This window comes from Peromyscus leucopus, chromosome 1 (genome assembly GCF_004664715.2).
Source record: "Peromyscus leucopus breed LL Stock chromosome 1, UCI_PerLeu_2.1, whole genome shotgun sequence".
In the NCBI taxonomy this organism is placed as follows: domain Eukaryota; kingdom Metazoa; phylum Chordata; class Mammalia; order Rodentia; family Cricetidae; genus Peromyscus; species Peromyscus leucopus.
In genome coordinates this window covers 170,256,424-170,275,962 of record NC_051063.1, presented here as the reverse complement: position 1 = coordinate 170,275,962, position 19,539 = coordinate 170,256,424, and the positions used below count along the sequence as shown (strand labels likewise).

Here is a 19,539-nt window from a genome sequence, read left to right as displayed (position 1 = left end):
CTCCACTCAACCAGAGTGGGTCTGATAGCAACAGACTTCTGAGATGGTTTTTTTGTTTGTTTGTTTTGTTTTCTAAATCAAGGTCTCACAAGCTCGGGTTGGCTCGGAATTCCTTATGTAGCTGAGGATGACCACAAAGTCTTCCTCTTCCTGCCACATGTGTGTGTGTGTGGGTGTGTACACATGGAGGAGGAGAAGAAGTCAGATCCCTCAGAGGTCACAAAACCCCGGAGGCTCGGGTGTTTGTGGTTTATTGCTTGAATGCTGGGATCTGAGCTGGAATCTCGGCACGGAGTGCCTTTATGTGCTGAGCCATCCTGATGGCCCCATTGTTATTAGCATATATTAATTATGTGTGACCGTGGGATTCATGATGGCATGTCCATACTGTACCTAATGTATTTCAGACATATTTGCCTGGCTACCCTCTCCTGTCCTCCCCCACTCCTACCGACACCTTCTACTTACATGACCTTTTGGGGGTTTTCATGTGACTTGATGTCAATTTTTTAAAAATATTTTTTTTGTTGTTGTTTCCACAAAAGTTTTTGGGAAAATGCAAAACACAGTGATGAAATTTTTTTTTTAATTTATTAAAAGAGGGGTTTAGCCAGGTGGTGGTGGTGGTGGTGGTGGTGGTGGTGGTGGTGGTGGTGGTGGTGGTGGCGGTGGTGCATGCCTTTAATCCCAGCACTTAGGGAGGCAGAGGTAGGTGGATCTCTGTAAGTTCAAGGCCAGCCTGGTCTACAGAGGGAATTCCAGGACAGCCAGGTCTACACAGAGAAACCCTGTCTTGAAATAATAATAATAATAATAAAACAACAACAACAGTAAATATTGTTTAGAGAGTTGGCTCAGTGGTTAAGAGCACTGGCTGCTCTTCCAGAGGACCAGAGATCAATCTCAGCACCCACGTGGCAGCTCACAACCATCTGTAACTCCAGCTCCAGGGGACCTGATGCCCCTTCTCACCTCCACAGGCACCAGACCTGCACATGGCGCACAGACATATATGCAAGCAAAAGTCATTGCATAAAATAAATAAACCTGTGAACATTTTTTAAAATTAAAAAAAAAAACCAGAAAGCAAGCATCCACAGCCCACCCAGGAGGAAGCTGTGAACTTGGGTGGGAAAGCATGGCTGTCTCCTACCCTCTGGCGGCAGATGAGGCCCCTCCTTCTACTAGGAACATGTTGGACTCCCATGATGCCAGTGGCACAGAGAAAAGGAAGCCCGGACCTTGTCACAATCCATCTTGGCCTCCACTGTCTCTTATCCCGTGTCTGCTAGAACCCAAACGCTCCGCGGCAGCCTAGCTCAGCCCAGGCCTCTCCTCGTGACTTTCCTGCCCTCTGACCCTAGTCCAGCCACACCAACTCCTCCTTGTCACTCACCCCGGAAAGGAACCTCCAGGCCTTTGCCATTCCTGCTGGACCACCCCGGGCCACCCTTCCACTTCTTCCAGTCTCCATCAACTGCTCTTCCACAGAGCGGCCACCCACCCGCTCCCTCTCTCCCTTCTGCTGTCCCCACAGTCATTACAACACCACATTCTTTTCTGTCCTGCCGGAACGCTCACTTCCCGTCTGTCTCTCCAGCTAAGATGGATGCCCAAGACTGTCCACTTTATCCTCACCCAGAAAGGCACCTGCACATGGGGAGCTCTTCCCGCTGTCCGCTGAATGAAGGAGTGAGAGAAGGAGAGAGATTCTAGTGCGTGGCAAGCGGGATCTGGACGGGGCACAGCCAGCAGGAGGCCCCATCTGCGCACAGTCCAGAGAGGCCGCACGGCTCTCTCTAACCACCCGGGGCTGTGCTCCTCCAGTGTGAAATGGCGAAGTTAGACTAAGCTAAGATGCTGGAGGAGGCCCTGGATAGCATAGTTCATACTTCAATTGCTTTCCTCGAACCAGCTAGGAAGGCTAGCATACCCCACTGAATCTGAGAAGGGAAGAGACCGACTCTTTTCTGCTTTTGTTTTTTTGTTCGTTTGTTTGTTTTGTTTTTTTGAGATGCAACCTATTATGCAGCCCTGGATGTTCTGGAACTCACTATATAACCCAAGCTGCCCTCACTTGTTACAATCCTCCTGCCTCTGCCTCCTCGGTGCTGGGGTAATGAGTGGGCATTACCACACCCAGCCTGGGAAGAAACCAACTCTTGCCTCCAGTGCACATGCCTAACAGGTAACAGGACAGACTGACTAGGCTTTGCTGCAGACAGACAGAAAGACAGATACATGGCTAATACAGATACATGGGTGAAGGGAATGGGGGTGTAAGTGATCACTTTCTCATCAGACCTCAGTCCCCCCTGGGGGTGAGGGTGGGGGTGGGGAAGAAAGCTGTGAGAGTGAATGGGAGGAGAGCAGAGCCCCAGAGCTGGCCAGCTGCGACGACGGCCCAGGTGTTGCGCCTCACCCCAGTGCACAGGACAGGAGGCCCTCTCCCCCATGGCTCCCACCCCCGAAAAGCCACACCACGACCGGAGGGTGGTAGCATGTGGGCCATCTTTAATATGGCAGATTGTGACCAGTTCTGGACACGGCACTGAAATAAGTCTAGACTGGAGGAGGAGGAAGAGGCGAGCTGTGAGAACCAAGTGAATAAGAGCTGTCACAGTGTTCTAAACGAGGACACTTGGGGAATGGGGAACAGGGCACAGAGTTTCGGTCAGATGGGAGGGAAATGTTCTATTGTTCTGTTAAAGCAGGAAGGTATTTGAAATTAATAACATATTGCAATCCTGCAATCCCAGCACTTGGGAAATGGAGGCCAGAAGATGAGAAGTTGGTCAGCTTGGGCTACAGAACAACTTCCAGCCCAGAATGGATTACATGAGACTCTGAAAACAACGATAAGAACAATAGTAATAATTTTGGTCAGTTCTTGGGATTGAACCCAGGACCTCAAGCATGCCAGATAAGTGCTCTACCGCCAACTCTGTATGCAATAACCCCCCCAAAAGATCTTAAATGCCATACAGAAATGATAAGTAATTATGGTGACAGGTATGTTAAATAGCCCAACTTTTGAGTCACTGAAGTTATTCCTTCCTCTGGGTCACAGCTTTCTTATCTGCGAAATGAGGGTAAACTGCGTAATACTTCCCTGGGTTTCACTGGGGCCTGAGTGATGTCATTATTTGGAGGGCACTTTAGAAATCTGAACACATTACTTACACACAGGCACTAGCCGCCACTGTCCCCTCATGTTTGCTCCATCACGAGCTGTCAAGAGTGGGAGCCCCATCTGGCTTTCAAATCTGTCCTCTTCTTAACCACTGACAAGGTCCAGCGCCCACCCAGGCTCTGCTGAGCATCAGCCTGGGATATCCACCTGCCTGGGTGATGTCTCCACTTGAGTAACTAAGAGAGTCTTCCGGCTAGGTGTAGTGGTGCATGCCTTTAATCAGAGCTCTCCAGAGGCAGAGGCAGGTGGACCTCAGTGAGTTACAGGCCAGCCAGGGCTACATAGTGAGACCCTATTGGGTGGGGTTCAAGTCCCAACAGGTTCAATGAGACACTTGTTTCTTTCTTAATTCAGAAAATCATCCAGGTACAGAAGCCAAAATCCCGGGAGTCATTCTTGGCCCAACCGTCACCTGCCTCTGCAAGCCAGCCTCTGCTCCCTCCCATGTGCCCACTTCCCATGACTCCTCTCGATTCTACTTCCAGGATCTGTAGATCCTCTTCCTCTCAGCCAATGCGTAGAGCCATAAAGGATCAGACTTGGTGCCTGGCCGGATGATAGCCCTCCTGCCTAGCATGTGACAAGCCTTGGGCTCCATTCCAGGCTGCCCCCACGGTTGTCTGGAACTCTTCTAGTCCTCCTGCTTCTTCCTCAGGAGTTCTGGGATTACAGGTGTGTACCACCACACCAGGTCTATGCAGTGCTGTAGATGGAATCCAGGACGCCATGTACACACTCTTACTAACTGGCCACACTCCCAGCTAAAACACCTGTGTTCTGTTTTTTGTTTTTGTTTTTGTTTTTTGTTTTGAGTTAGGGTCTCATACTGTAGCCCAGGTGGCCTCAAACTCACGGCAGTCCCCTTGCATCAGCCTCCTGAGTGCGAGAATTACAGAGATGTGCTGTCAAACTGGCTTTAGAATAGTTTCAGTCCCTTTGTCTTAACCTTCTCCCTTATGCCTGCCTCCCCACTCACTTTTGTACATGTGTGTGTGCGTGCGCGTGCGTGCATGCCTGCATACATGTGTGTACACACATGTAGGGACTGGAGAGAGGCCAATGACAAATGTCCTCCTCATTCTTCACTTGATTCTTTTGAGACAGGGTTTCTCACTGAACCAAAAGCTCAACAACTCAGCTAGGCTGGTGGGCCAGCCAGCCTCAACTGTCCTGCTATCACCGCCTCCCCAGAGCTGGGGTCACGGATCAGAACGGTCGAGCCTGACCATCTTAGATGAGTGCTGGGGTCCACCCGAAGTCCTCATCACGCTTTCTCAGCAAGCGCACTTCATAGGACAAGCTGTGTCCCCAGCCCGTCCGTAATGGTTTTGTTTTGAAACAATGTCTCTCACACACGGCTGAGGCTGGCCTCGACTCCTGATCCTCCTGCCTCCACCTCCCAAGTGGCTGGGATCGCAGGCGTGCGCCACTCTGCCTGGCTTTCCCCTCCCCTCTCAGGAGCTGTCTCGATGAGCCTTGAACAAGTCTCTGCCCGAGTCTCCTTGTTCCCTCTCCCTGCCCCCCACGCTTCTTTCAAGACTGACTCACTCAGCCCTCGGCTCTCAAAGGCCATTTTCTCAGTGAAATCTTTCCTAACCACCCCTGTAGACTGGGCCCCTCCCTTTCCCACGAGGCCCTGTTTCGTTTTGCACATCGCCCTTACTCTGAACCGTCCTGTTGCTGGTTTACAGTCTGTTTCCCTGCTAGGGTACACAACCCTCAAGGGCAGCTGGTCATGAGTAGGCATGATATACACAAGGGACCTCATGAATGCCTCTTGAGTGGAAGTGATGATTCCAGTCACTCTACTAGGAAGAGCTCTGAGTGGGGGAGAAGGAGGCAGGCGTAGCGGTGTACGCCTATAATCCCAGAATTTGGGAAGCTGGAGTGGAGGAGCAAGGGTTCAAGGCCAGCCTGGGCTATAATGAAGTTCAAGGTTAGTTTGAGCCGCATATTGAGATTTGGTTTCAAAACAAAAGGGAAGGTGGCTGGAGAGATGGCTCACATTGAGAGCACTTGCTGCTCTTTCAGAGGACCCAAGTTCTGTACCCAGTACATGAGGGGGTCTCTATAATTTCAGCTTCAAGACATCTGGCCTCTATAGGCATACCCCTCTAAGGCATATATTCATATAAATGCACACAGGTTAAGATAAAAATAAATCTTAAAAAAAGAGGTTTTATTTTGTTTCGTGTGTGTGTGTGTGTGTGTGTGTGTGTGTGTGTGTGTGTGTGTATGTGTGTGGTGTTTTGGGGACAGGGTTTCTCTGTGTAGCCTTTGCTATTCTTGGCTTTATAGACCAGGCTTGCCTCCAACTCACAGCGATCTGCCTGCCTCTGCTTCCCATTGCTGGGATTAAAGGCGTGCGCCACCATGTCGACATTAAAGAAATGTTTTAAGGGTTGAGAAGAAAAGGAAAAATAAAGACAAGGGAGGAGCAGTATCCAGTGAGGTCCTGCTGGGTCACAGAACAGACAATGGAGAGTCATTCAACAGGGAGAAAAAAAACTTTCATTCAGTCTCCCAGCCCATGTCACCTCTTGCTAAATTCCCAAGTTACTGCCCATCCTGAACCAGGAATCAGTATGCAGGGCTACCCAGTTCAGAACTCCACACCTCCAGGTCTGGCACCACAGTCCCTTCTTAAAACAACAGGGCTCAGCCCTTCTATCTGGGGACCTGTTTTGCCCATGCTCGGGTCCCAGGAGTTAGAAAGGGTTCTGACTCTGTCTTCTCAAGGCCTCAGGCACTGATCCAAGTGAGGCCAGTGGGTACAACTGTTCTCCTGAGCAGGGAGATGGAGGTGTCATTTTACTTGCCTCAGAATGACATTAAGGAGGCATCCCTGGAGCTGGGCCCAATACTCCCCAGCAGGCCCTTTCCACGATCTGAGCCAAACATTTTCGTCGCCCCTCAGCTGCCTAGAGCTCAGCTTTGGACTGGATAATGTCCAAGATGCTTATCCTCCTTATCCTCCGCTGCCTCTCACCAGCACTCTGGCCCAGCTTCTGAGCTGGCCCGCTTTCTTGCATCCTGCCTGCACTTCCTACTGTCTGGAAGCCTTTCCTTCTGCACACCCACCTATGAACCACCGAGGAATAATCTTTCTGTGCACTGTGAAGATGTGTCTTTGCCAAGGCACCTTCTGACGGGTTCAATAAAGAGCTAAGGAGCCAATATCTAGGCAGGAGGTATAGGCAGGACTTCCAGGCACAGAGAGGACTCTGGGAAGAAGAGAGGCAGAGATGCCAGGGAGATGAAGAGGGCATCAGACACACAGAATGGGGGTGAGATTAAAAAGCCACATGGTAAAATGTAGATTAATAAAAATTTGAGTTAACTTAAGTTGTAAGAGCTAGTGGGACAAGCCTAAGCTAAGGCCGAGCTTTCATAATTAATAAGTCTCCGTGTCATTATTTGGGAGCTGGATGGTGGGACAGAAAAAGACTTGTTACAATAAACTTCTACCACCACCTCCCAAAAGCCTTCCTGACTCCCTCACACACTAGACATGTTCCTGGATCCAAATTTCCCACCAGACCCAGTGGGCGCTGTCATTCACAAGACCCGCTCAGCCTAGGAGATGATGTCAAGCATCATTCTGTATTCCTTTTCCACCCTACAAACACAAAATGATGTTTTCACGGTTAATGTTAAGTTTCCAGTCAATGCCAAGCCCTACTGCAGGCGTTCTGAAACACTCCCCTGAAGAGATGCCTTCCCTTCCCTTGATTGAAAAACTGTAACAACAAACCAACCCTCATTGATCTGATAAACATCCACATAGCTCCCTCAGTAGAACGCACCGTACCAAGCATTGGACAGGCCAATTATCCGACTGTATATAATATAATTGTCCTTTCATAGCTACAGCAGAGAAACTACAGGGAAGCATCGTGCCAAACAGTTTAACTAGCAGGGGAACTTCCCCTTTATTTTATATTATTATATCATTTTAAAGTGGTGGGTCATGAATCTTTTTTGTTGTTGTTGCTTGTTTTTGTGGTTTGAACCCAGGGCCTCAGGCAAACCAGGTAAGTACTCTACAGCAGAGCCACACCCCAGCCCCTCACTGGGGGATTCTAGGCAGGGGCTCTACCACTGAGCCACACCCCCAGCCCCTCACTGGGGGATTCTAGGCAGGGGCTCTACCACTGAGCCACACCCCAGCCCCTCACTGGGGGATTCTAGGCAGGGGCTCTACCACTGAGTCACACCCCCAGCCCCTCACTGGGGGATTCTAGGCAGGGGCTCCACCACTGAACCACACCCCAGCCCCTCACTGGGGGATTCTAGGCAGGGGCTCTACCACTGAGCCACACCCCCCACCCCCTCACTGGGGGATTCTAGGCAGGGTCTCTCCTACAGAGCCACGCCCCCAGCCCCTCACTGGGGGATTCTAGGCAGGGGCTCTACCACTGAGCCACACCCCCAGCCCCTCACTGGGGGATTCTAGCAGGGGCTCTACCACTGAGTCACACCCCAGCCCCTCACTGGGGGACTCTAGGCAGGGGCTCTACCACTGAGCCACACCCCAGCCCCTCACTGGGGGATTCTAGGCAGGGGCTCTACCACTGAGTCACACCCCAGCCCCTCACTGGGGGATTCTAGGCAGGGGCTCTACCACTGAGTCACACCCCAGCCCCTCACTGGGGGATTCTAGGCAGGGGCTCTACCACTGAGCCACACCCCAGCCCCTCACTGGGGGATTCTAGGCAGGGGCTCTACCACTGAGCCACACCCCAGCCCCTCACTGGGGGATTCTAGGCAGGGGCTCTACCACTGAGGCACACCCCAGCCCCTCGCTGGGGGATTCTAGGCAAGTGATCTACCATTATGCTATACCCACAGCCCTAACAGTGCTTTGGATGGGACTTCTTATTTTCAAACATAACACATTTTAGTTATCTGTTTCACTACAAGCCAGGGAGTCTCCTGGGAGGCAAAGATGCTTGTGACTCATTCCTAAGTCCCTATATTCTGCCAGTGTCCTACACACAGGAGGCCTAGGGATGTTAGTGACCTGACTGCAGGGACAGAGCTGAGCAGGCAGAGAAGTGGAAGTGGGGAGAAGAGATTCAACCCCAGGAGCTGGTCTGGAGCTGTGGGTCCATGGGCAAGTCCGGGTGGGAGGAGCTGTCCCCCGTCCCTGTGCACTGCCCAGCACAGGAGCCGCAGCACAGGCCACTCTTGAGCAGACGAGGCCACAGGGCAACTCAGCTCATGAGAAGGAATTCCGAGAATTTGTATTCAGCTTTGCACCTGCTGAGGGGATCGAGTGGAAAGATCCAGAATGAGGGCGGCTGGGAGGGAAATGAGCAAGAGGAAAGGCCTTGTGGGGAGAAGTGCAAGGGGGTCTGGCCATGAGGGCAGGATGGGACAGCAGGTGGCTGAGCATCAGCCTGACTGTGGTCCTGAGGCTGCACGAACTCAGACAGTGTCTGTGGCTCCCTCCTGGGGTGGTGGCATGGCCAGGAGAGCTGTCCACCTCTCCTCCTCTGTCCTCTACTGTGCTGGGAGGCAGTTCCCCAGAAGAACTCAGACACAACTGGACCGGGAAAGCCAGGATGAATGTGGGGGATCTGAGCCGGGTGTGAAGGACGAAGAGGAGCTTTCCAGGTCATGGAAGAGAGTAACCCAGGATGGAGAGGAAAACGGCAACAAAGCCAGTAGCCTGAGCGAGAAGGCCCAAGACCCTGTGCTGTGTGTGCTACCAAGCGAACGATGTGCACCTGCTGCGGGAGTCTCTGGTGGCCCTGGTGGGAGGGGAGTGGAAACCATGTCCCCATGAAGGATGGCTGAGGCAACAGCCACCAGAGGCAGGCCATGTGGTTAGAGCCCTGAGCTCCCAGGCCAGCTCTGCCGATCCTACTCACACTGTGACCCGAGGCATGCCATTTTGTCACTGTGACTCTCCAGCATTCTGCCTTGGCTGAGGGGTGACACTTGCCCTTTAGAGGTCACTGTTGGTGTCTGGGACAGATGCAACTCCCATTTATTGCCATGGGCTGAGCCTAGTATGAGTGGGGCTGTTCTAGGAAGAGCCCTCATGAAGCAGAGTGCTGGCTGAGACCCTGCAGAACGAGGCCCAGGGGCAGGCCCAGTGCTCAGGAGAGTCCAGAGGGGGTGCATCCATAATGAGATGGACCTTGTAAAACAGGTAAAGTCCCTGTAAGGACAGCCCCACAAGGGCTGGACAGTTCCCCTTCATAGACAGTTCCTCCAGGAGTGTGGGGGGAGATGGAAGGCGGCGTGAGAGGAAAGTGGTCAAAGATACCCTGAGGGAAGTTAAAAGGGTTTCTTTGCTACAGGATTTCCCAAGACTTTTACCACCTTAGAATGTGGTGAACTTAAGTGCTTGTAGAAGTGAGACAGACAGGAGCAGGCTGCAGAGGATGACTGGGCTCCTCTGCACGGACTTTTTTCCTTTACTGGGGATTTAACCTAATCCTCTTGCATGCATATCAGGCAAGCACCCTACCACTGAGCCATGCCCCCAGCCCCTCACTGGGGGACTCTGGGCTGAGGCTCTACCACTGAGCCACACCCCAGCCCCTCACTGGGGGATTCTAGGCAGGGGCTCTACCACTGAGCCACACCCCAGCCCCTCACTGGGGGATTCTAGGCAGGGGCTCTACCACTGAGCCACACCCCAGCCCCTCACTGGGGGATTCTAGGCAGGGGCTCTGCCACTGAGCCACACCCCAGCCCCTCACTGGGGGATTCTAGGCAGGGGCTCTATCACTGAACTACATCTTCAACCTTCCTTTCACTTTTTATTTTGAGATCAAGTCTCATTACTTTGTTTTCTTCATGACAGGGTCTCACTGTGTAGCTCTGGCTCTCCTGGAACTCACTACATAGACCAGGCTGGACTTGAAATCACAGAGATCCTGCCTATGCCTCCTTGGTGCTGGGATTGAAGGCGTACACCACTGCACCCAGCTAAGTCTTACCACTTTTGAACTACCTCTGCTACCAGCCACCACTGTACGGACAATTTGTCCATTACTGTTGAGTTGAACTGTGCCCCACCCCCAAAAGATAGGTTAAAGTACCGAGCCTTGGTACCTGTAAATATGACCTTATTTTGAAATAGGCTCTCTGCAGATACGACAAAGTTAAAGTAAGCTCACTAAGCTCTAACACAGTGACTGATGCCCTAATAAGAGCAAGCAATCAGGACACAGACATACACAGAGACAGAAGTCCATGTGTCAATGCAGACAAATCTGGAGTGACCCATCTGGTCTCCACCTTGGACACTAAGGATCACTGGCACCACCAGGAGCTGTACACAAGAAGGGTTTTTCCTAAACCTTCAGACAGAGCACGGCTCTGCTGGCATCTTAACTTTGGCAGTGCAGCCTGAGACGATACATTTCTGGACTTTGTGAGCTGGTGGGTTTTAGTTTGTTGTTTTCTTTTTTTTTTTGACAGGGTTTTGTTAGGTAGCTCAAGCTCAATTCAGATTCCCAGAGATCCTCCTGTCTCGGCCTCCTGAGTGCTGGGGTTGCAGACATGCTCCAACACGTGGAGTTCCATTTCGGTTTTGACTCATTCGGTTGACGGCAGCTTGTAATGGCGACTTCAGGAAACAAGCACAGCCACTAATTTGTGATTTGGGTAAATGTGTCAACACCAGCACTGCAAGAGCAGAACGTGCTGTTTTGTTTTGTTTTTTGAGACAGGGTTTCTCTGTGTAGCCCTGGCTGTCTGGGAACTCACTCTGTAGACCAGGCTGGCCTTGAACTCAGAGATCTTCCTGCCTCTGCCTCCTGAGTGCTAGGATTAAAGTTGTGCGCCACCACTGCCCACTTGAAACATGTTTTTAAATTCAGTTCATGGACCTCTTAACTGGAAGACCATCTTGTGGGATGAACTAAGAAGTAGGGTACTAATTCTGAGGGGTTTTGTTTATTTGTATTTTTTTTCTGAGACTGACAGGTCTCATGTAGCCTAGGCTGTCCTCAAACTCACTGTGTAGCCATTGATGACCTGTCTGTTTTCACCTCCTGAGGGTTGGGGTCACAGGTGTGTGCCACCACACTAGATTTATGAGGTACTGGGGTTTGAACCCAGGACTTTGTGAATGCCAAGCAAGCACTCTACCAACTGAGCTACACTCTCAGATCGAATTCCGGAGCGTTAATTCTCATTCCCAGCCTTTTTGTTTTGTTTTGTTTGTTTAAAGATTTATTTATTTATTATGTATACAGAGTCCTGCCTGCATAAAGAAGGCACTAGATCTCATTACAGATGGTTGCGAGGCACCATGTGGGTGCTGGGAATTGAACTCAGGACCTCTGGAAGAGCAGCCATCTCTCCAGCTCAGCCTTTTCGTTTTTTTATGCACACGCAGATACCATTCCTGGGAATAAGGGTGGTGACTCCTGGTTTCATTATAAGTTGAGCTTTTAGAAGACGCACAGAAAGCATGTAGCTCAACCCACCATGAAGATCACTCACGTATATGGGATACTCCTTGTGAGCCTTGCTTTAATCATCTGTACGATGGGAAGGCACGCTCTCCCAAGGCATCCCACAGGTGCAGAACCACCTGGCGCATGTGTGGTTGGTGTCAGAAGGGCCTTGTGGACCAGTCACCCCCACCTTGTGCACACACCCTGCTGCTGCAGGTCCCTTACTGCGAGGAGTGGGACGCTTGGTGGCTGCCCTCCTTACCTGTGCTGTGAGCTGGATGGGTTGGGACAAGGTGAGCTGTGGGGTCCCTGGGGGCTGGCTGGCAGGCTGTGATGGTGGCAGGTCACCTCCCCCAGAGGAGGCTGGGGGCTGCGAGGCAGAGGAGGAGACAGAGGAGGAGGCAGAGGAGGTGGAGGAGGCAGCGGCTGCGGCGGCGGCGGCGGCGTTGGCGGCGGCGGCGGCACTGGACTGCTGCACGGCAGCAGCCAGCAGCTGGGCCTGGGCTTGCTGGAGGAGAAGCTGCTGCTGCGCGGGCATCAGCGCTGTGAGCTGTGGGCGGCGGCCGAGGAGGCAGCGAGCAGGGCAGCAGGGGCAGAGAAGGCAGAAAGGGGTTAGTATCCGAATCAAGCCGTTAGCAGACACATCCTTTACAGGACAGAGGAGGAGCAGAGGCCAGGGTCAGAGAGTGGCTGCGGCCTCGGTGGGACGTGTCCCCTGCACGGCCTGCAGCCGATGGGAGGTCATGCCTTCTGCCAGGTCCTCTACCAAATACTTACCCCAGCTAGCTGGCTGCCCGTCAACATGAGTTGGGCCTGGGGCAGATGAGGCTGAGCCGGCTGGGGGGGCGGGGGTGCTGCCTGGGCCGAGTCACCACTGAGGTCTTCAGCCTTGATCTGGGGAGGAGAGAGGCAGGGTCCGGGACCCCAGAATGTTAAGTGGAGGCCAGAGAGAATGCCCACCTGCGAACCAAAAAGAGGGTATGCGTGTGGCTGTGGCAGCCCTGGGCTGGCACAGGGGGGTCGGCGAGAGCAGTGGCAAGGCTGTGTGGCTTGAGGCCTCTGGCCACTTCTCTGGCCTCAGTGCCCTTTCCCGACGGGAGAGGCCACCTTTGGGAAGCACCTTCCTCCTCCCAGGGGTCACTTTCCCCACCTATAAAATGGGAAATGCCGGTGCTAGGAGCGTAGGGAGGTCTCTAGGACTCTCACATGCCCCCCTTTGCTTCAGCTTGGGGTACAACTCCTTTGTGGTGGTGGTGGTGGTGGTGGTGGCTTTTTGTTTTTTGAGACAGGGCCTCACTGTGTAGCTCTGGTTGTCTTAGAACTCACTGTGTAGCCCAGGCTGACCTGGAACTCATGGAGATCCACCCACCTCTGTTTCCTGAGTGCTGGGATTAAAGGTGTGCGCCACAACACCCCGTTAGGGCTGCAGCTCTTATTTGTCCGTTGGGATAAAATTTGGTTGAGCAGGCTGGAGAAATGGGTCAGTGGTTAAGAGCACTGGCTACTCTTCCAGGGGACCAAGATTTGGTTCCCAGCACCCCCATGGCAGCACAACCATGGATCAGTAACTCCAGTTCTGGGGTATCTGGCCCCCTCTTCTGGCACCAATGATGCATTATATGCACACGGTGCACAGACAAGCATACATGCAAATCTCTTACAAACATAAAATTAAATTAATTTTTTTTGTTGTTGAAAAGAAGGGTCTTGCATGTTTAAAAAAATCACTACCAGAGGCTAGAAATCGTGGTACACACCTGTAATCCAGGCATTTCAGGAGGAGGCAGAGGCAGGGAGCTTTGCTGTGAGTGCCAGGCCAACCAGGGCTACTGCACATGTATTTAGGAATGGATGGATAGATAGATACATACATACATACATAGATACATAGATAGATACATAGATGATAGATACATAGATACATAGATGATAGATACATAGATACATAGATGATAGACACATACATACATAGAAAGATAATAGATACATAAATACATAGATACATAGATAGATAGATGATAGATAGATAGATAGATACATAGATACATAGATGATAGACACATACATACATAGAAAGATAATAGATACATAAATACATAGATGATAGATAGATAGATAGATAGATAGATAGATAGAAAGATAGATAGATGTAATAAAAGCAGATATGAATTTAAAAAATAATAAGGAGGGGGATATGGGAAGGTCTGGAGGAAGGAAAGGGAAGGGAAAAATGATGTAATCATATAATATCAAATACATGCCAGACAGTGATGGCACATACTTTTAATCCCAGCATTTGGGAGGCAGAGGCAGGCGGATCTCTGTGAGTTTGAGGCTAGAGTCTGGTCTACAGAGTGAGTTCCAGAACAGCCGGGGCTGCATAGAGAAACCCTGTCTTGAAAAACCCAAAAATTAGCCAGGCAGTGGTGGCACACGCCTTTAATCCCAGCACTCGGGAGGCAGGGGCAGGCGGATCCCTGTGAGTTCGAGGCCAGCCTGGTCTACAGAGCAAGTTCCAGGACAGCTAGAGCTACACAGAGAAACCCTGTCTTGAAAAAACAAAAAAAAGAAAAGAAAAGAAAAAGAAAAAGAAAAACCCAAAAATAAATAAAAAATAAATATATATATATATTTTAATTCTGGAAAAAAAAAACCTCCAAACAATTAAACCTTACCAGCTGGAGCCGGTAAGTGTGAGTACTTGTAATCCCAGCACTTGGGAAACTGAGGCAGGAGGACTGTGAGTTTGAGGACCAGCCTGTGCTATATAGTGATACCCTAATCTCAAAAAATAAACAGCTTGGTACTTCACAAACCCATATGATTATGGAGTCAAGCAGACGATACCCATGGGGGATTCAGACAAAAGTGGACAGGACATGCTGGAGACCCACCCTGCTCTTACCAGTCCCTCACTTCAGAGACGAAAACAGAGCCACAGCCGAGACAGCAGAGGGCTGCTGATCCTGGTCTGTGGATGAGCCAGAGGTGGCTCCAGCTTCCCCCTGTCTCGCTCACCATGACATAGACACAGCTTGCATTAAATACATAAAACAGGCCAGCGTCAAGCCATCCTTGACTTCTTCCTCTTCTCCACAAAAAAGCGCCAAACAGCGGGACTGTGTGTTGAAAGGATGCTGGCTGAGGGTGCCTGGGACTGTTTGGGTGATGGCCAGATTGACAGACACCATGTTTTCTGGACCAGACCAGACATTAGGGACCATCTTCCAGCTCAGCATCTCATTTTGCAAAAGCAGATCGAGAGAGAGATTGACTTATGCAAGCTGACGCAGCAGGTTGACAGGAGAGTGACATCTGGTAGGCAGAGGGAGATAAGTAGACAGACAGAGGCTCGGGGAAGGCCAAATGACAGACCCTGATGTCTCAGATCATGGGACAGAAGTGTCAGAAGTTTTAGGCATAAAAGGGTGAGGCAGGAAATGACACTACGAGAAGTTGGAGTTATGAGCCAAGCATCGGTGGCGCACGCCTTTAATCCCAGCACTTCCGAGGAAGATGCAGGTGGATCTCTGTGAGTTCGAGGCCAGCCTGGTCTACAGAGTGAGATCCAGGACAGGCACCAAAACTGCATAAAGAAACCCTGTCTCGGAAAAATAAAAATAAAAATAATAATAAGTTGGAGATATGGACTTTTCCTGGAAAGGACATTAAAGGGTCTCGTAATCAACTTTAAAAAATATTTATATTTTTATTTTATTTATTTTATTTTATCTGGCATGGGTGTGCCCATGCCCAAACGCACGTGTCAGAGGACAACTTGCAGAAATTAGTTCCCTCCTCCCACCACATGGGTCCCAGGGATCCAACTCAGGTCATTCAGTCTGGGCAGCAAGCACCTTTACCCCCAGCCACCTCACGCCGCCCTCCATTAAATCGCTTACTTGGTTTTTTAAAAACAAAAAACAAAATCCCAAGGTTTTGCTACATTATGTAGCCCAGGCTGGCCTCAAACTCAGGGCACTTTTCTTGCCATAGCCTCTTTAGGGCTGAGATTAGAAGCATGTATCACTATATTCAACAGTATTCTTGGAGCATGCATAGCTTGGGGAAATTTTGAATGATATACTAATGATCCACCTGTATGTATGTATGTATGTATGTGTACATATGTGTGTGTGTGTGTGTGTGTGTGTGTGTATGTGTAAATATATATTGTATTTTAATATGAAGTTGAAAAACACTGAAAACTTTTTGGTTTTGGTTTTGGTTTTTTGAGACAGGCTGTCCTGGAACTCTCTCTGTAGGTCAGGCTGGCCTTGATCTCACAGAGATCCGCCTGCCTCTGCCTCTCAAGTGCTGGGATTAAATGCATGCACAACCATGCTCAGCTTCTGTTTTTGAAGCAGGTCTTAGGCAGCCCAGGCTGGTCTCAAATTCTCTAGATAGTCAGGGATGACCTCGAACCTCTGATGTTCCTGTCTCCACCTCCTGGTGCTAGGATTCAGGGATGCACTGCACCGCCTGGTTTATGGAGTATTGGGGATCATCATGCATGCTAGACAAGCACTCCCAATGGAGCCACATCCCTGGCCTATTTTGTTTTGAGACAGGGTCTTGCTAAGTTGCTCTGACTAGCCTGGAACTTACTATGGCAGCCTACGTTGGCCTCCAGAGAGACTGGCATGGAATGCTTGCCCCAGTACAATTGACCGTGATGACATTTTAAGCATCTCACCAATGCCGGCTAATCTTCCCTTTCAACCGGTGGAGAAGAGGCCCTGGGGTTAGACCCTTCAGCACATGAGGGACTCTGGGTAGAATTTAATAATCATTGTATTTATTTCCATGGTAAGTGATTCTGGTTTTCCATTCATGAAATTTCCATTTAAAAACCATTTATTCAAGCTGTTGAAAAACGAAGCTGTTCATGAGTTGGTAATTGTTGAAACTGATTGATGGGTTCCTGGGGGTTGGTATTTTCGCTACACGCTTCTATTTTTGTATCACATTTTCCATAATAAAATGTTTTTAAAAATTGAGCCACTTAACAAAATTATTATGTAAATAATAATCCGCAGCGGTGCACAGATGCATCAGGGATGGAGGCACAGGGATGGCTGTGGCTGGGGAAACTCCAATGCAGAGGAGGTGGAGAGAGGTGGAGAGCAAAGGCCGGGGCTGTAGAAAGCAGGGCGAAATGTGGAAGAAATTCCAGGCCTGAGAAGGAGAGGGAGGACCCTTCACTGGCCCTCACTGGCTTCCCAAAGGAAGCTGCTGTTAGGAGCAGAGGAAATGGCAAAGATGGGTGGGCACCCACTGCTGGGCTGAGGCAACAGTAAGGCTCGGGTCAGCTCAGGAGTTGGGGGGCCCTTCTGACGCAGGCCCTGGGTCCCCGTGCAGAGTAGAAAAGACACTTGATCACAACGTATTTTGTCCTCCCAGCACTGGGGACAGAGCAGACAGGGAACGGACCTCAGAGGTCGCCCCGCCTCCAGTCTGACTGCCCCCCCTCCCCCAGGGCTAGCAAAGGGAAACTAAGAAGCTCAGAGAGGGGAAGTGACTTTCCCATGGTCACAGAGCAAAGATGCAGAGCTGGGTGAGAAGCACTTCTGAGTCTCACCTAGTCCTCCAGCCGCCTCTGGTCAGGGCTCTGTCCATACCCCCGACTCTTGCTTCTCCTTTTAGGCATCTGAACCTGGTCTGCGGCCCTTACCACCATCAGGCTAAATGGAGCCTGGGCCCCAGAAGCTCCCTAAGCCCCCCAGTGCCTCGCACAGAGTCCCCTCCTCTCCATCACCCTCTCCTTCATCCCATGGGTGTCAACACTGGATCTGCCACCTTCTCTTATCCCGTTCCCTGCTGTGTGTGTGTGTGTGTGTGTGTGTGTGTGTGTGTGTGTGTGTGTGTGTTGGGGTACAGGGGTGCTTCAGGCCCCTTCGGCCAGGGAAGTCGGGATGGGGGAGGAGCCTTGGCTTCCTGTTGTTATCGCCCTGGGGCTCTGGGGGGGATTTCCCTGGCCACCCCCACCCCCTAGGGAAGGGGAAGGAGACTGGGTGAGTCACAAGCCTGGGGCGGGAACCCAAGGGTGAGAAGGGGCAGGAGGAACCTTGTCACCGGGTCCTCTTGCAGGACCTGGGTCCACAGCAGGCAGGCTGAAGATGTCCTTCATCCCACATCCCACCTCCCTTCCCGGAACGATCTCACGGGTGCTTACCTTGGTGCTAGGGCCAGTTGGGGACACAGAGAATGAGGAAGCCTTATTCTGGGGGTTCTGTGAAGAGAGAATTGGGGCAAAGAGATGAGAACGGTGTCGTGAAAAGTTCTGGGCATCTGCCCCCACTAACCACTGCTCTCTCCTTCCCTTCCTGCCCTCGAGCGCGCCTGAGCCATCCTGACCTGATGGTTAAGGTCCGGTCCATTTCTTTCGGTGTCTGTGAAGGGAAAGAAAGGTCGTGTTGGCAGCCATTCCTGTACACTGCCCCCCGTTCTCACCTGCCCCCGTCCCTGCCTCTGCCCATCCCCACTCACCTGTGTGCTCTGAGGGGGAGTCCAGACTCTGCTTTTCGGCCTCCAGGGGCTTAGACATTCTTATTTCTGGAAACAGAGAAGGAATGAAAACAGAGGGAAGGAGAGGAAGCCAGCAGGACTCTGAGGTCCTTCTGCCAACTCCCACGCCCTCTACCTTCCCAACCCCACTGCTACCCCTGACGCTTCGAAGGATTTTTTCAGAGAGTTCTGGGCCTCCGCCTTCCCCTGGAAGGACAAGAGAGGGCACCTCCAAAAAGTAGTGCAGGAGGTGTCAACCACTGTGAGACAGGCACCGGGGCGGGGTGGAATATGGTCACAAGAAGGCATCAGCTGTCTGGGAGGAGCCGATGAGGTCCCTAAAGGGGCCAGTACGACCTCTGGCCTCCTCCCAGGCAGGTGGCCGAGGCTCTAGCCCCACCATACCGGGTTTCGAGTGAGACATGTTTTCCACTCTGAGTAGGGCAAGCGAGATATGATGGGGTTGCCAGAACCCCAAAGTGGGGAGCTGTCAGATCTCAGGGTGTGAATCAGCCGTCCTCTGACCCACCACTTTCCCTGTCCCCAGGTCCCCACATAACTCCCACTGGCCTTCCGTCTTGCATGATGTCACAAGCCTGGCAGCCCCATCCTCCTCCCCTCCAACCCCAACACCATCCACCTCTACCCTGACCCTGGTCTTCAAAGCAATCCTAGACTTTACAGCTCCCAGCTGCTCTCTCAAATCTACACGCATTCTATAGTTTCCAGAACCCAAGGGAGGTGGCAGGTAGTGAGCCGGGCACCAGAGGAACCAAAGGCCTCACAGTGCTGATACCTATCATCAAAGGTGCGTGTCTGCCACCTCCCAGCGCAGAGCCAGGCAGGACACATGGGCCACTGGTACTAAAACACTCCATTTCACGTGGAGGGAGCTGGGACTCCAGGGGCTTTCATGCCAACTGGAAAACATCAGCGGCAGTGGGTATCCTGATCACACCCTGGTGTTCCTGAATCCAGGGGCTCTGCTTCTAATCTGGATCCCTCTGGGCTAACAGTCCTCAGGCCTCATCTTCAACAGTTCAAAGCCTGTACTCATCAGGGTCCTGACTCCTACCCTCCTGAGTCTGGGCCACATCAAGAGCTGGGTGTCAGCCCCACCCCTTCTCAGTTCCCTGAGCCTCAACCCTTACTCAGATATTCAGCCCATACTCCAAGTCCTTCGTATGACCGTGACTCTCAATAGTCTCAGACCTAACTCACGACACCCCTCCATAACTACCCAAAAGCCCCACCAAAATCACAAAATCCCTATCAAATAAGGCACCCAACTCCAGTGTGCTCCACACCTCACATGGTCACAGAGGGCAGGCTGAAGTGTGGAGAGTAACTCTGCACAAAGAAAAAAACAGTAAGATTCTAGGAATTTTGTAATTGAGGATTACAAACCCATGCATG

General features: G+C 51.3%; 2 protein-coding genes across 13 annotated transcripts in view; both read right to left on the bottom strand.

Annotated features, from left to right (window-relative positions):
• Nucleotides 1-19,539, bottom strand: part of LOC114688528 (carcinoembryonic antigen-related cell adhesion molecule 1-like) — an 875,221-nt gene that overhangs the window by 338,564 nt on the left and 517,118 nt on the right. The gene's annotated exons all lie outside the window — the stretch shown is intronic.
• Pou2f2 (POU class 2 homeobox 2) overlaps nucleotides 1-19,539 on the bottom strand; it is an 88,025-nt gene that overhangs the window by 12,276 nt on the left and 56,210 nt on the right. For 4 of the 12 annotated variants that reach the window (XM_037201353.1, XM_037201350.1, XM_037201357.1 and 1 more), the window contains 5 exons: nucleotides 18,106-18,171; nucleotides 17,974-18,008; nucleotides 17,792-17,848; nucleotides 12,394-12,576; nucleotides 11,879-12,166 (listed from right to left, as the gene is read on the bottom strand). In XM_037201353.1, the coding sequence (XP_037057248.1) occupies nucleotides 11,879-12,166; nucleotides 12,394-12,576; nucleotides 17,792-17,848; nucleotides 17,974-18,008; nucleotides 18,106-18,163 (621 nt within the window). In that variant the 5' untranslated portion in view covers nucleotides 18,164-18,171. The remainder of the gene's footprint in view (nucleotides 1-11,878; nucleotides 12,167-12,393; nucleotides 12,577-17,791; nucleotides 17,849-17,973; nucleotides 18,009-18,105; nucleotides 18,172-19,539) is intronic. The other 8 variants (XM_028859983.2, XM_028859985.2, XM_028859991.2 and 5 more) reach the window with 3 other exon arrangements.